General features: G+C 46.2%; 1 protein-coding gene across 8 annotated transcripts in view; it reads left to right on the top strand.

The window, feature by feature from the left end:
• The window catches only part of LOC138678774 (E3 SUMO-protein ligase ZBED1-like), a 33,645-nt gene extending 21,587 nt beyond the window's left edge, over positions 1 to 12,058 (top strand). For 6 of the 8 annotated variants that reach the window (XM_069767748.1, XM_069767747.1, XM_069767749.1 and 3 more), the window contains 2 exons: positions 8,020 to 9,274; positions 10,338 to 12,058. In XM_069767748.1, coding sequence (XP_069623849.1) covers positions 8,085 to 9,274; positions 10,338 to 11,004 — 1,857 coding nt within the window. In that variant the 5' untranslated portion in view covers positions 8,020 to 8,084 and the 3' untranslated portion in view covers positions 11,005 to 12,058. The remainder of the gene's footprint in view (positions 1 to 8,019; positions 9,275 to 10,337) is intronic. The other 2 variants (XM_069767753.1, XM_069767754.1) reach the window with 1 other exon arrangement.
• Positions 12,059 to 14,459: the final 2,401 nt, after the last annotated feature.

The raw sequence follows: 14,459 nt of genomic DNA, 5'->3' as shown, positions 1-14,459 counted from the left end.
ATTTTTAGTGTGTGTGATAGGATTAGGGCTTGCGGTCAGCAGAGCTCCCACATCCCAGAGCTCGTCCTGTATGAGTTTAACTATCAGGTCGGGTGCTCCTAACCACCAGGTCATAACACTGCTCTGAGCAGGCTCTGTGAAGCCACCTCCCTCCCTGCAGGACCCGGATGCCGCGGCCATCTTGGATCCGGGACTGGAGCAGGGAGGGAGGTAGTGAGACCCTCGCAGCAACGCGATCACATCGCGTTGCTGCGGGGGGCTCAGGGAAGCCCGCAGGGAGCCCCCTCCCTGCGCGATGCTTCCCTGTACCGCCGGCACATTGCGATCATGTTTGATCGCGGTGTGCCGGGGGCTAATGTGCCGGGGGCGGTCCGTCACCGCTCCTGGCACATAGTGCCGGATGTCAGCTGCGATAGGCAGCTGACACTCGGCCGCGCTCCCCCCGTGAGCGCGGCCGATCGCGTATGACGTACTATCCCGTCGGTGGTCATAGGGGCCCACCCCACCTCGACGGGATAGTACGTCTAATGTCAGAAAGGGGTTAAATACTGTGGAAGAATGGTTGAAAAGCAATATCTGACGTTCATTTGTCCATTTTCATAGATCTTTATTTATTATTACTTTTGTCAGATTCATGTTATTTCTGTGACCATTGTGAGTTTTCCTGTCATTAAACGAGGTGTACCAACAATTTTGACCATGTGTGTATGTGTATGTATTACACTTACTGACCCAACTCCACATCATTTGCTGGCTTTAGATGGTTGTCCAAGACTTTTAACATTGGTCTATCCTTAGAATAGGTAATCAATTGGTGGATTTTGACACACGATACCCCTACTGAACAGCTGTTCTGTGCCTGCCGAAGTCAGAACTGCTTTGGTTATGGAGCTGCTCTATCTACTGTATTTGAATAGGGGACAGATGTGCAGTACACGGCCACTAGGGGACTGTAAGACTCATGCTGGTGTGGTAGTTGGAGGCAGGTATATCTCGCCCAGGTGTTTGTCCTATGTGAATTAGGCCACTCAGTATCTTCAGGGTGCTAATGGGTTAATAAGTGCAGGAATAAAAGATGACCAGCTGGGGGTTTCCAGCGTCAGCCTGGGGCACACAGATTGCCTGTCTGTGTGAGACAAACGTGAGTGAAAGCTCTGCTCAAGAATTGCGTGATGTTAGCTGGGTGGGAGAAGCCCCCCCCAGCTGTTTAGTTAGCAACGTGTTTGATTAGTTAGTGCCGGACAGGCTAGGATTTATTTTTATGTTTTGTTTTTCTGTGTTGCTTTCACTTTAATAAATCTGACCTGAGGTCAGCCTACTTGGAAACCTGCTGTACGCCTCAGAAATTCAATGCACAAACCACGTGACCTTTGACCCCAGCAAAGGCGATCCCGGAGTGTTTTGTCACATTGTGGTGAAGAACGCGGGCATACCGTGGCACAGGCGACAGCATGGAAGATGTGGTGAAAGCCTTAGTACAGTCCACTGCCGTACAGCAGCAGGCCACTGCCGCACAGCACAAAGCTAATCGCTTGATGGCCGCACAGCTGAAGGAGTTAGTGGACATGACGGTTGCAGACCGCCAACTTCTCCAACAGGTGGCGCAGCGCCTGGTGAGCATGCCTGACGCTGACCCGGAAGCAGAGTCCAGAAGGATCCATGTGAGTCGATACTGGCAAAAGCTGACTGCAGAAGATGACGTCGAGGCATACCTGACAACGTTTGAGCGGACGGCATTGAGAGAGAAGTGGCCGAAGGCACGATGGGCCGATTTGATTGCCCCGTTTCTCTCCGGCGAGGCCCAAAAAGCTTACTATGATTTGGACCCGGAGGTCGCTCAGGACTTTGAGAAACTGAAAGCTGAGATCCTGGCCCGGCTAGGTGTGACGACGGCTGTCCGGGCACAGACGGTACATCAGTGGACATACCAGCAAGATAAACCGGCGCGGTCTCAGATGTTCGACCTGATCTACTTGACAAAGAAATGGCTGCAACCCGAGGTACTGACAATACCCGAAATAATCCAGCGGGTTGTCCTGGACAAGTACCTGAGAGTACTACCCCCAGCGCTGAAAAGGTGGGTAAGCCAAGGAAATCCCACGACAGCGGATCAACTTGTGGAGTTGGTCGAGCGTTATTCCGTGGCAGAAGGACTTCCCGACAACACCGCCAACCCCCGGTCTGTGCCTCCTCCTCGTGGAATCGGTAAGACTGTTCCAGGGACCACGGGTGAAGGAAAATCGCTTAAAACTGTGGGGGAGGAGTCCGGGACTGCTCGCACTCCGAGACCAAGAATATTGGACGGTGGTCTCAGTAGGGGACCTGTTAGGTGTTTCCGCTGCCATGAGAAGGGTCATGTTTCTGCGAACTGTCCTGTTACCGCTGAACCCATGCAGTGCGACGTTATAGACTCTAAAAAACGCATGTCTTTGGTTACACGGCTAGTGAGTGTGAATGCGGGTCAAAATGATACAGCGAAACACCTGTGTGAATTATCTGTTGATGGGAAAAATGTTGTGGCATTACTAGACTCTGGAAGTGTGGTGACTCTGGTGAAAGCTAGTCTGGTGGCACTTCCATCTGGTCCGTCTGACAAGTTTTCTGTGACGTGTGTGCATGGTGACACCTGCTCGTACTTAACAGCGGTCATATGGATTTCTACTCCCTATGGGTCAGTGCAGCACAAAGTGGGACTCGTTCCCGCATTGTTACAGGATGTAATCCTGGGCAGGGATTTTCCCTATTTCTGGTAGTTGTGGGAGAATCAGTTGCTCCTTCACGGTAGCTGTACCCGTGAATCTTCTCCCATGCCATCTGGAGGTCCCGAGTCCCTAGAGGAGACCCCACAGGAAGATGTTGCTGGGGAGGTTAGTGAATCTAACCTTCAGTACCCCTTCTCCGTCATGGCGGGGGAAACGGAGGAAACTGAGGAACCTCAGCGAGAGGCGGAGGCAGACAGCCATCCGGCACCCTGCCTGCCAGATTTGGGAGTCCAGGTGGATGACTTCCACAGCGAGCAAATGAAAGATCCTACCCTGACTCCGGCTAGGAAAAATGTAAAAATGATAGATGGGGTACCCGTAGAACCTGACACTAGGCTAGCGCACCCGTATATGGTTCTTGAAAATGATTTGCTCTACCAGGTAGAAAAAAAAGGGGAAGACACAGTGCAATGGTTAGTGGTACCCAAACCTTATCGGCGGAAGGTACTGGATTTGGCCCACTGACATATAATGGGGGGACATCTGGGGGTACAGAAAACCACAGAAAGGATATTGCATTGTTTTGTGTGGCCTGGAATACATTATGATGTGCGTAACTATTGTGAGTCCTGTCCAGAGTGCCAAATCGCGGCCCCTAAATCTCGGTTCCGTAGCCCTTTGGTACCCCTTCCTATCATCGGGGTCCCTTTTGAGAGAATTGGGATGGATTTGGTTGGGCCCCTTCCCCGATCCGCACGTGGGCACCAACATATCCTCGTCATCGTGGACTATGCCACTCGTTACCCGGAAGCCGTCCCTTTGTGTAACACAGCTACCAAGACGATCGCCAAGGAATTGGTACAAGTGTTTAGTCGGGTGGGAATTCCAAAACAGATACTCACCGACCAGGGGACTCCCTTTATGTTGAGGGTAATGAAGGAGCTCTGCAGACTCTTACAAATAGACCCGTTGCGTACGTCTGTCTATCACCCTCAAACAGATGGCCTGGTTGAGCGCTTCAGCAAAACCTTAAAACAGATGCTCCGGAAGGCGATAGACAAAGATGGGAAGAACTGGGATTACTTGTTACCCTATTTGCTGTTTGCCATTAGGGAAGTTCCCCAGTCTTCCACAGGGTTTTCGCCTTTCGAACTGTTGTACGCCCGTCGTCCCCGGGGACTGCTGGACATCGCAAAAGAAACCTGGGAAGGTCAAGTCACTCCCTTTAAAACGGTGATCGACCATGTAACACAAATGCAGGATCGTATTGCCGCTGTCATGCCCATTGTTAGGGACCATATGTTACAGGCCCAGGAAGCCCAGAGGCAAAGTTATGCTAGAGGCGCTAAGGTCCGTACATTTGCACCCGGCGATAGGGTGTTGGTCCTAATCCCTACGGTGGATAGTAAATTCCTGGCGAAATGGCAGGGCCCACTTGAGGTCCGAGAAAGAGTTGATGAAGTGAACTATAAAGTGTACCAGCCGGGTAAGAGAAAACCGGAACAGATTTATCATGTGAATCTGATAAAATCCTGGAAAGACCGCTCTGCCCTAACGGCGGATCTGCCCCGTCCGGTTTGTTCACCTACCGTACCGGAGGTGCAGGTTGCCGAGACTCTCTCAGAACGACAAAAATCTGAGGTTAAGCAATTTCTGTTACAGAACCGACAGTTTTTCTCCGAAAAACCTGGCCGGACTAAGTTGGTGAAACATGAGATTGTCACAGAGCCTGGCGTCACTGTTCATGTGAAGCCCTATCGGATTCCGGAAGCCCGCCGTGAAGCCGGCTCCCGGGAAGTGATGGCAATGTTGGACTTAGGAGTCATTGAGGAGTCGCACAGCGCCTGGTCCAGTCCAATTGTGTTGATACCTAAACCGGATGGCTCCATCTGGTTTTGTAATGACTTTAGGAAACTGAATGCAGTTTCTAAATTTGATGCGTACCCTATGCCCCGGGTCGATGAGTTGATCGACCGGCTTGGTAAAGCCAGATACATTACGACCCTGGATTTAACAAAGGGGTACTGGCAGATTCCTCTGGCCGAGGCGGCCAGAGAGAAGACAGCATTTGCTACACCGGAAGGTCTGTTCCAGTATGTCTATATGCCGTTTGGACTTCACAGAGCTCCCGCAACGTTCCAAAGATTGATGGATCGAGTCTTGAGGCCTCACAGACAGTACGCTTCTGCCTACCTGGATGACATCGTAATTTACAGCATGGACTGGGAAACTCATCTCCAGAAGGTACAAGCGGTGATTGATGACCTGCGAGATGCAGGTTTAACGGCAAACCCCAAGAAATGCCACATCGGGCTTGAAGAAGCCCGATACTTGGGCTACGTGATTGGCCGAGGAGTGGTTAAACCCCAGATCGACAAAATACAGGCAATTCAGGGCTGGCCACAACCAGTGAACAAAAAACAAGTACAGGCTTTCCTGGGGATTGCCGGCTATTATCGCCGGTTCATACCCAATTTTGCAGCCATGGCTACTCCCTTGACGGATCTTACCAAGGGGAAGGGTTCCGTCATGGTAAAATGGACCTCAGCTGCTGAAGAGGCCTTCCACAGCCTGAAACGGGCTTTGTGCTCTCAGCCCGTACTAGTGACTCCTGATTTCAGCAGCGAGTTTGTGGTGCAAACTGATGCCTCTGATACTGGTGTCGGAGCTGTACTTTCCCAGGTGAGGGACGGAGTCGAACACCCGGTCCTCTACCTCAGTCGGAAACTGAATGTACATGAGCAGAGGTATGCGGTGGTTGAAAAAGAGTGCCTAGCCATTAAATGGGCTCTCGACTCCCTCAAGTATTACCTGGCCGGTAGGAAGTTTAGGCTGGTCACAGACCATGCCCCTCAAGTGGATGCACCTCCACAAAGACCGTAATAGTCGGGTAACCCGGTGGTTCCTTGCCCTGCAGGCTTACTCTTTTACGGTGGAGCACCGACCTGGGGTGCAGATGGGGAACGCCGATGCCCTATCCCGAGTGCACGGTTTCAAGAGTGTTCTTGCTCGACCGGAGTGGTCTGAGCAAGGGGGGGGGGATATGTAAGACTCATGCTGGTGTGGTAGTTGGAGGCAGGTATATCTTGCCCAGGTGTTTGTCCTATGTGAATTAGGCCACTCAGTATCTTCAGGGTGCTAATGGGTTAATAAGTGCAGGAATAAAAGATGACCAGCTGGGGGTTTCCAGCGTCAGCCTGGGGCACACAGATTGCCTGTCTGTGTGAGACAAACGTGAGTGAAAGCTCTGCTCAAGAATTGCGTGATGTTAGCTGGGTGGGAGAAGCCCCCCCCAGCTGTTTAGTTAGCAACTTGTTTAGTTAGTGCCGGACAGGCTAGGATTTATTTTTATGTTTTGTTTTTCTGTGTTGCTTTCACTTTAATAAATCTGACCTGAGGTCAGCCTACTTGGAAACCTGCTGTACGCCTCAGAAATTCAATGCACAAACCACGTGACCTTTGACCCCAGCAAAGGCGATCCCGGAGTGTTTTGTCACAGGACAAAAACTGAACTCGGAAATTATAGGCCAGTAAGCTTAACCTCTACTGTGGGTAAAATCCTGGAGGGCATTCTAAGGGATGCTATACTGGATTATCTGAAGAGGAATAACCTCATGACCCAGTTTCAGCACGGGTTTACTAGGGACCGTTCATGTCAGACTAATTTGATCAGTTTCTATGAAGAGGTAAGTTCCGTATTGGACCAAGGGAACCCAGTGGATGTAGTGTATATGGACTTTTCAAAAGCTTTTGATACGGTGCCACACAAAAGGTTGATACATAAAATGAGAATAATGGGGATAGGGGAAAATATGTGCAAGTGGGTTGAGAGCTGGCTCAGGGATAGGAAACAAAGGGTGTTTATTAATGGAGCACACTCGGACTGGGTAGCGGTTAGCAGTGGGGTACCACAGGGGTCAGTATTGGGCCCTCTTCTTTTTAACATATTTATTAATGACCTTGTAGGGGGCATTCAGAGTAGAATTTCAATATTTGCAGATGACACTAAACTCTGCAGGGTAATCAATACAGAGGAGGACAATTTTATGTTACAGGATGATTTATGTAAACTAGAAGCTTGGGCTGATAAATGGCAAATGAGCTTTAATGGGGATAAATGTAAGGTCATGCACTTGGGTAGAAGTAATAAGATGTATAAACCTCTATACAAGACACTAGTTCTACCACACTTAGAATACTGTGCACAGTTCTGGTCTCCGGTGTATAAGAAAGACATAGCTGAACTAGAGCGGGTGCAGAGAAGAGCGACCAAGGTTATTAGAGGACTGGGGGATCTGCAATACCAAGATAGGTTATTACACTTGGGGCTATTTAGTTTGGAAAAGTGAAGACTAAGGGGTGATCTTATTTTAATGTATAAATATGAGGGGACAGTACAAAGACCTTTCTGATGATCTTTTTATTCATAGACCTGAAACCGGGACAAAGGGGCATCCTCTGCGTTTGGAGGAAAAAAGGTTTAAGCATAATAACAGACGCGGATTCTTTACTGTTAGAGCAGTGAGACTATGGAACTCTCTGCCGTATGATGTTGTAATGAGTGATTCATTACTTAAATTTAAGAGGACTGGATACCTTTCTGGAAAAGTATAATGTTACAGGGTATATACACTAGATTTCTTGATAGGGCGTTGATCCAGGGAACTAGTCTGATTGCCGTATGTGGAGTCGGGAAGGAATTTTTTTCCCCAATGTGGAGCTTACTCTTTGCCACATGGTTTTTTTTTGCCTTCCTCTGGATCAACATGTTAGGGCATGTTAGGTTAGGCTATGGGTTGAACTAGATGGACTTATAGTCTTCCTTCAACCTTAATAACTATGTAACTATGTAACTATACAGTAATCAGTAACTGTAGTTGGAAGTTCCAGCTGACACAGAACAGCTGATCAGCTAATCAAAAATTAATGACCTATCAAAACTAGTGATGAGTGCATATACTCGTTGCTCGGGTTTTCCCGAGAACGCTCAGGTGGTCTCCGAGTATTTATGACTGCTCAGAGATATAGTTTTTGTTGAAGCAGCAGCATGAGTTACAACTGTTAGACAGCCTGAGCACATGTGGTGGTTGCCTGGTTGCTAGGGAATCCCCACATGTAATAGAGCTGTCTAACAGTCGTAAATCATGCAGCTGCGCAAGGACAACTAAATCTCCGAGCAGTCATAAATACTCGGAGACCACCCGAGGATGCTCGGGAAAACCCGAGCAACGAGTATACTCGCTCTTCACCGATCATAAACTTCTTTAAATCGCAAACAAAATGCTGTGCTATAACTATGGAATTCTTATTCTTGCAGTAGAACACACAAAAGGCTGCTGGGATAGAGAGAAAAGACAAATAGTCTACCAATAAGATAAAGAAATGGCAGAAAGTCGAAAAAGAAGCAGTATTTGGAATCATTTTCATAACATCAGCAAGACAAATGCAGAATGTAACATTTGTAAAATTAAACTGTCATACCGAGCAGGGTCTACGAATAATCTTCACAGGCATATGAGAAGTGTGCATCCTACAGTGAAGATTGATGAAAAAAGTCAAGCTAGTGGTCATGTTAGTGTGCTGGCTGCCAAACCTGAAGACTGTGCCTCTACCTCAGGTACAGCATCAGCCACTCCTCATGCATCAACTAATCCCCAATCTGTAGCAAAAAGACAAAGTTCTAAAACTCGGCTTATGGTACATAAATCCATGACGCATTTAAAGCAAGCTATAGTTGATGAGGAATTGGTTGCAATGATTGCCAGAGATTTCCAACCATTTTCAATTGTGGAGGACAAGGGATTTAGAAGGTTCACTTATTCTCTAAATCCCACGTATAATATTCCAAGCAGGAAAACAATCTCTCAGATAGTCCTTCCAAGAATGTATGACAGAGAGCGTGCCAGATTGCAAGAGAGGGTTACAAGAGCTACAGCGGTTTGCCTGACAACTGACTGCTGGACATCCAGGACTACAACCACATTCTTTTCTGTTACGTGCCATTTCATAGAAAACTATAAACTGGTGTCTTGTCTTCTGGACTGTTTTGAGTTTAGTGAAACACACACTTCAGAGAACTTGGCAGAAGAACTACTAAGAGTTGTAAAAGAGTGGCAAATAGAAGGCAAAGTGATTTGCTGTGTTAGTGACAATGCAGCTAATATAACAAAAGCTATTAAACTTCTAAATTGGGTCCACCACCCATGTCTTGCACACACTATCAACCTGATCGTGACAGATGCCCTGAAGATTGTGAAGCCAACTCTAGACAAAGTGAAGTCCATAGTGGAATTTTTCCATAAAAGTACAATAGCCACAGAGAAACTGAAATCTACACAACAACAGATGGGTATGCCTGAGCTGAGGCTGAAACAAGATTGTGTGACGCGATGGAATTCAACATACTACATGCTTAAACAAGTTCTGGAGTCGAAAGATGCAGTAATTTCAACCCTGGCCATTATCTTTGCTACTATTGACACTCTAAACCAAGAAGAATGGGAAGTAGTGAGGGAGACATGCATTGTGTTGGAGCCATTTGAACAGGCCACTGTGGAGATCAGAGCAGAAAGGTACAACAGACAATTATTTAATTATATATTCATTGCAAATTATAGGTTAAAGGGGTTGTCCAGGCTTGGGGCTTATAGCTGCTGTCATTCTGAGACTGTAGACTTGTGAATATTCACAGCTTGCATTGTGCATGCTGTCAAATCTCTAGTGCTGGGAGTTAGTGGACATGTGACCTCAGGTGTGCAATTTGAATACTTCCCGCCACATTCCAATTAGAGGTGTCTGGCTTTGCTCCACTTGTATGAGTGAGGCAGCACATGTCTAGTCAGTATGTGACCGCATGTATGTAATTGCACACTTTTGTCATATGTTGTCGCCTGAGAATCCTGAGAGCACGCACACTGCCTGTTATGAGGATTCACAAGTCTTAAAATACTCTGGTAGCAAATGTTTCACCAACACGAAGACACACCTCTTAATAATATTGGTGCAATAGACATTAGTTTCATTCCACCTAGATGGCTTTTAGAAACCATTTTATGTGTTAGACTGGCAATACCTTGTCCTTCCCACTGCACTCCCATTTTACAAGTGCTGGAGTGACAAACAAAGGTGTAAAAGTTAACAATTTTACAAAAAAAATTGTTTGATCTTTTGACTTCTTGTTTGTAGGCCTTGATAAATTCTACAAAACACCAAAGAAAATAGTTGTATTTGTCAACCCCAGGTCACAACACCCCCATGATAAAGGCTGAGGTAGCACACTTGCAAAATACTGATGAAACAACTAGTTGCACATCTAAAATTCATGGAGATGTTGGTACTGTAGTATTATAAATGCATATGGAGAAGGTTTGTACAATAGCATGGTCATGAGTTGTGACAAATAAGCTGTTAGCCAGACTTTGTGAAACACAGATGTCTGTAAACGGCGCTATCGTTTATATTACTAGCTAACCCCCTCCATGAGTAGTTTTTGAATGGTTGGTTTTCATCAGTATTTTGCACTTGTGCTGCCTCTGCCATTATCCTGGGGGTGCTGCATTAGTATTGTGACCTGTGGTGGTAAATTTTTGAGTGGAGTTGCTTCTAATAAAATGTTCACTGTTTTCTCTCTTACAGCTACTTAACCTCCTCTAAAATGCTAGTTTTGTGCAGGGATCTCCAGACAGTCACTACACACCATCAGACAGACGGAACTGTAACCACATTAAAGGCAACAGAGTTGGTGACTGCACTCTGTGCATCCATGGGCAGAGAGTTCCATAGAATGGAGTACAATACGCTGCTTTCTGAAACCTCCATAATGGACCCAAGGTTTAAAAAGTTGGTCTTTAATGATGCTCGAGCTGTTGATGAAGCACTCAAAAGAATAACATTAGCAGCCAGATGCTACATCAGTATCCGACTAGGAGACCAAGGGGAGGAAGCCGAAGAAATGTTAGAAATGGATCAACAAACATCTTCTGTATGGAGCTTCTTTGATGAGAGAGCAGCAGGAGAAACTGCAAGAAGGAATCCCTCTGCAGATGCCATAATTGAAGTAAGAGGCTATGTTGAAGAGCCAATTATACCACTATCTGAAGATCCACTGACCTGGTGGGAAGCCAATGCTTCAATATACCCCAGACTTGTCAAGGTGATGGCAGAAAGATTGTGCATTGTAGCAACATCTGTACCTTCTGAAAGAGTCTTCTCAAAAACAGGACAGCTAATAACAGAAAGAAGAAACCTGATCAGCTCAGAAAAAATGAAGTACCTAGTCTTTCTCAATGCCAATCTGCCCTAAATCTGTTCTTCAAGTGATCTTCTCACATTGAAAATGCTGTCTAGTCTGTAGAAATCATGTCATTACACCAGGGGAGCATGGTTTTGTAGCATAACATTTGTAATAACTGGTATTTTATTAATGTAAAGCTCTTCTGTCTGTGCTGAGGCGGCAGGTGTATCAGAGATGGGGTTTCTGGGAGTATAGCTACAGCCGTCACTCACTTATTAGGACCACCCTTATGCTAGTAATTTATAGAACAAGCAGGGATTTAGAAATAAAAAATTTAGTTATTCTTACATACTTTTCAAAAACGTATTTTCATTTGCTCAACTACTACTGCTGTGTAACATGCTGCCTGCAGAATCAGATAGGACTGTGTTCAATGTGACAGGTTCACTTGAGGTAAATGTGAGTCAACGTAAGCCCAATTGTGAGATGGTGCACAAGTAGGTTCCCGAACCGTGCTGGCTGGTATAGTAAACTTGGCACACACCGGAGGCTGAAGTGAAGACTTTAATGCAGCCAGCGTAAAGTAGTAAGGTTTATCCATACAAACGTTTGGGTCACTTTGACCTTCCTCAGTGTACCGACTGCTGCATGGAGTATTGGTGTAATACTCTTGGAGTAATTTAATTTGCTCTGGTGTCAAAAAAAATTTCTTGTTGGTTGCTATGAGTTGTCACATAGCAACCAGTTCGACAAAGTGCTGTATGGGTTTTATACTTGCTACTCTTCCTGCTTGGAAGAACATTGTTACCCTGTTGAAGCTAGCAATACCACCTGAGTTTGTTTAATACAATTTTTTTGCCTTAAGATTGTTATTGGTTATAAGTTTCATATCTAGCCCATCTGAAGGTTGTTTAGTATTTATTGCACTGTTTTCATTTGATGCTGTTTTCCTACATGTTACAAGACGTAAAGTGTAAGGCTATGTGCACACGTTGCAGATTTGCCTGCAGATTTTTCTGCACTAAATCCACAGGTCTTGGCAGAAAATGCAGGTGCATTTTTTGCGTGGTTTTTGATGCGGTTTTGTATGCATTTTTGAAAGCTAAATAAAGATGTATTATTGAACAAAAAAAAAAGATTTGTCATGTCTTGTCCAACCTCCTCTTTTACATTTGTCCAACCCACACCCCATTACACACATAGACAGATAGATACATAGATAGATACATAGGAAGGAATGAGATAGATGTAGATAGATATATGGATAATTAGGATGAAACGTGTGGCCATCAGGCGCAATCCGGCGCTAATACAACTCTATGAGAAAAAATGGATCCGGCGGAAAAAAACGGATCCGTTTTTTTTCAAAACTCGCCGGATTGTGCCTGATGGCAAAAACCTGATGTGTGAAAGCAGCCAGATATATGGATAGATACATCTATGTATTTATAGATATATATCTACTATATAATTGTCTAAGGTGTACTTCCGTCTGTCCTTCTGTAATGGTTATTCGTTCGCTGATTGGTCTCGGCAGCTGCCTGTCATGGCTGCCGCGACCAATCAGCGACGCGCACAGTCCGGAAGAAAATGGCCACTCCTTAGTCCCCGCACTCACTGCCCGGTGCCCGCATACACCCCTCCAGTCTGCCTTCACACAGGGTTAATGGCAGCGGTAACGAACCACGTTATGCCGCGGTGTAATGCAGTCCGTTACCGCTGCTATTAACCCTGTGTGACCAAGTTTTTTACTATTGACGCAGCCTATGCAGCGCCAATAGTAAAAAAAAATCAAATGTTAAAAATATCGCACGGATGGTTTGGCAGAAGGACCTGCCATGACGTCACGGTCATGTGACCGCGACGTCATCACAAGTCCTGTGCGCCTGCGCGAAAAGGACCTGCTGTGACGTCACGGTCATGTGACCGCTACATGGTCATGTGACCACGACGTCACAGCAGGTCCTGCACGACAAGGACCTGCTGTGACGTCACGGTCATGTGGCCGCAACACGGTCACGTGACCACGACGTCAGCACACCCTGGGACCAGAAGATGCCGCCTGCACCCCACACAGGCGATGGTGCTACAACGCGCCTGCGGAAGGTGAGTATATGTTTATTTTTTATTTTTTTAACCTGTCATACGTGGCTGGGCAATATACTACATGGGCTGTACAATATGCTACTGGGCTCTGTGCTGTATACTATGTCACTGGGCAATATACTATATGGCTCTGTGCTGTATACTACGTCACTGGGCAATATATTATGTCACTGGGCAATATACTACGTCACTGGGCAGTATACTACGTAACTGGGCAGTATACTACGTAACTGGGCAATCTACTACGTGGCTGGGCAATCTACGTGGCTGGGCAATCTACTACGTGGCTGGGCAATCTACTACGTGGCTGGGCAATATACTACGTCGCTGGGCAATATACTACGTCGCTGGGCAATATACTACGTGGACATACATATTCTAGAATACCCGATGCGTTAGAATCGGGCAACCATCTAATATAAATATATCTATAGATCGATATAGCCATAGATATATAATAGAAAGGCCGATGTTTCTTAATGAGCGTTTAATTAAAAAAAAGGAAAAAAATGGCGCGGGCTCCCGCGCAATTTTCTGCGCCAGAGGGGGAAAGCCAGGGCCAATATTTGTAGCCTGGGAAGGGGTTAATACCCATGGCCCCTCCCAGGTTATGAATATCAGCCCGCAGCTGTCTGCGTAGCCTTTACTAGCTATTAAAATAGGTGAAACCCCCCAAAAGAAATGAAGTGGGCTCCCCCTATATTTTATAGCCAGAAAGGCTATGCAGACAGCTGTGGGCTGATATTCATAGCCTAGAGAGGGGCCATGGATATTGGGCCCCCAACCCCCCCCCCCCCCCCCCTCCCGGCTACAAATACCTGCCCGTAGCCACCCCAGAAATGGCGCATCTGTGATATGTGCCAATTCTGGCACTTAGCCCCTCTCTTCCCACGCCCCAGTAGCGGTGGGATATGGGGTAATAAGGGGATAATGTCATCTTGCTATTGTAAGGTGACAGTAAGCCGGTTAATATTGGAGAGGCATCAATAAGACGCCTATCCATTATTAATCTTAGAGTAGTGAAAGAGTTAAAAAAAAAATAAAGACACAGCCAGAAAAAAGTATTTTATTATTCTTAATTTAACCATACTTACCATACTTGATCACCTGCAAAAACGTAAAATAATAAACCATATACTCCCTGTCCGACGCAGTCCAATTAATAACGAGTGTCCCACGATGATCTCCCCTATAGAACAGTGACATCGGGTGATGTCACTGCTCTATAAGGCCTTCAGTGACACACTGACAGGAGACAATGGCTCCTGCAGTGCATCACTGAAGAGGTTACCTCAGTTCAGGGTCTCACTTTATGGCATTGCTGCATGGGAACTTTCTCACACAGCAGTTCCACAAGTGAGACTAGGGACTATTTTTTTTAAAGTGGCGGAGGAATACAGTGCAGAAGGATATCTTCT

The sequence above is a fragment of the Ranitomeya imitator genome, chromosome 1 (genome assembly GCF_032444005.1).
Source record: "Ranitomeya imitator isolate aRanImi1 chromosome 1, aRanImi1.pri, whole genome shotgun sequence".
Taxonomy (NCBI): Eukaryota; Metazoa; Chordata; class Amphibia; order Anura; family Dendrobatidae; genus Ranitomeya; species Ranitomeya imitator.
This window is presented reverse-complemented; position numbering and strand designations above follow the sequence as displayed.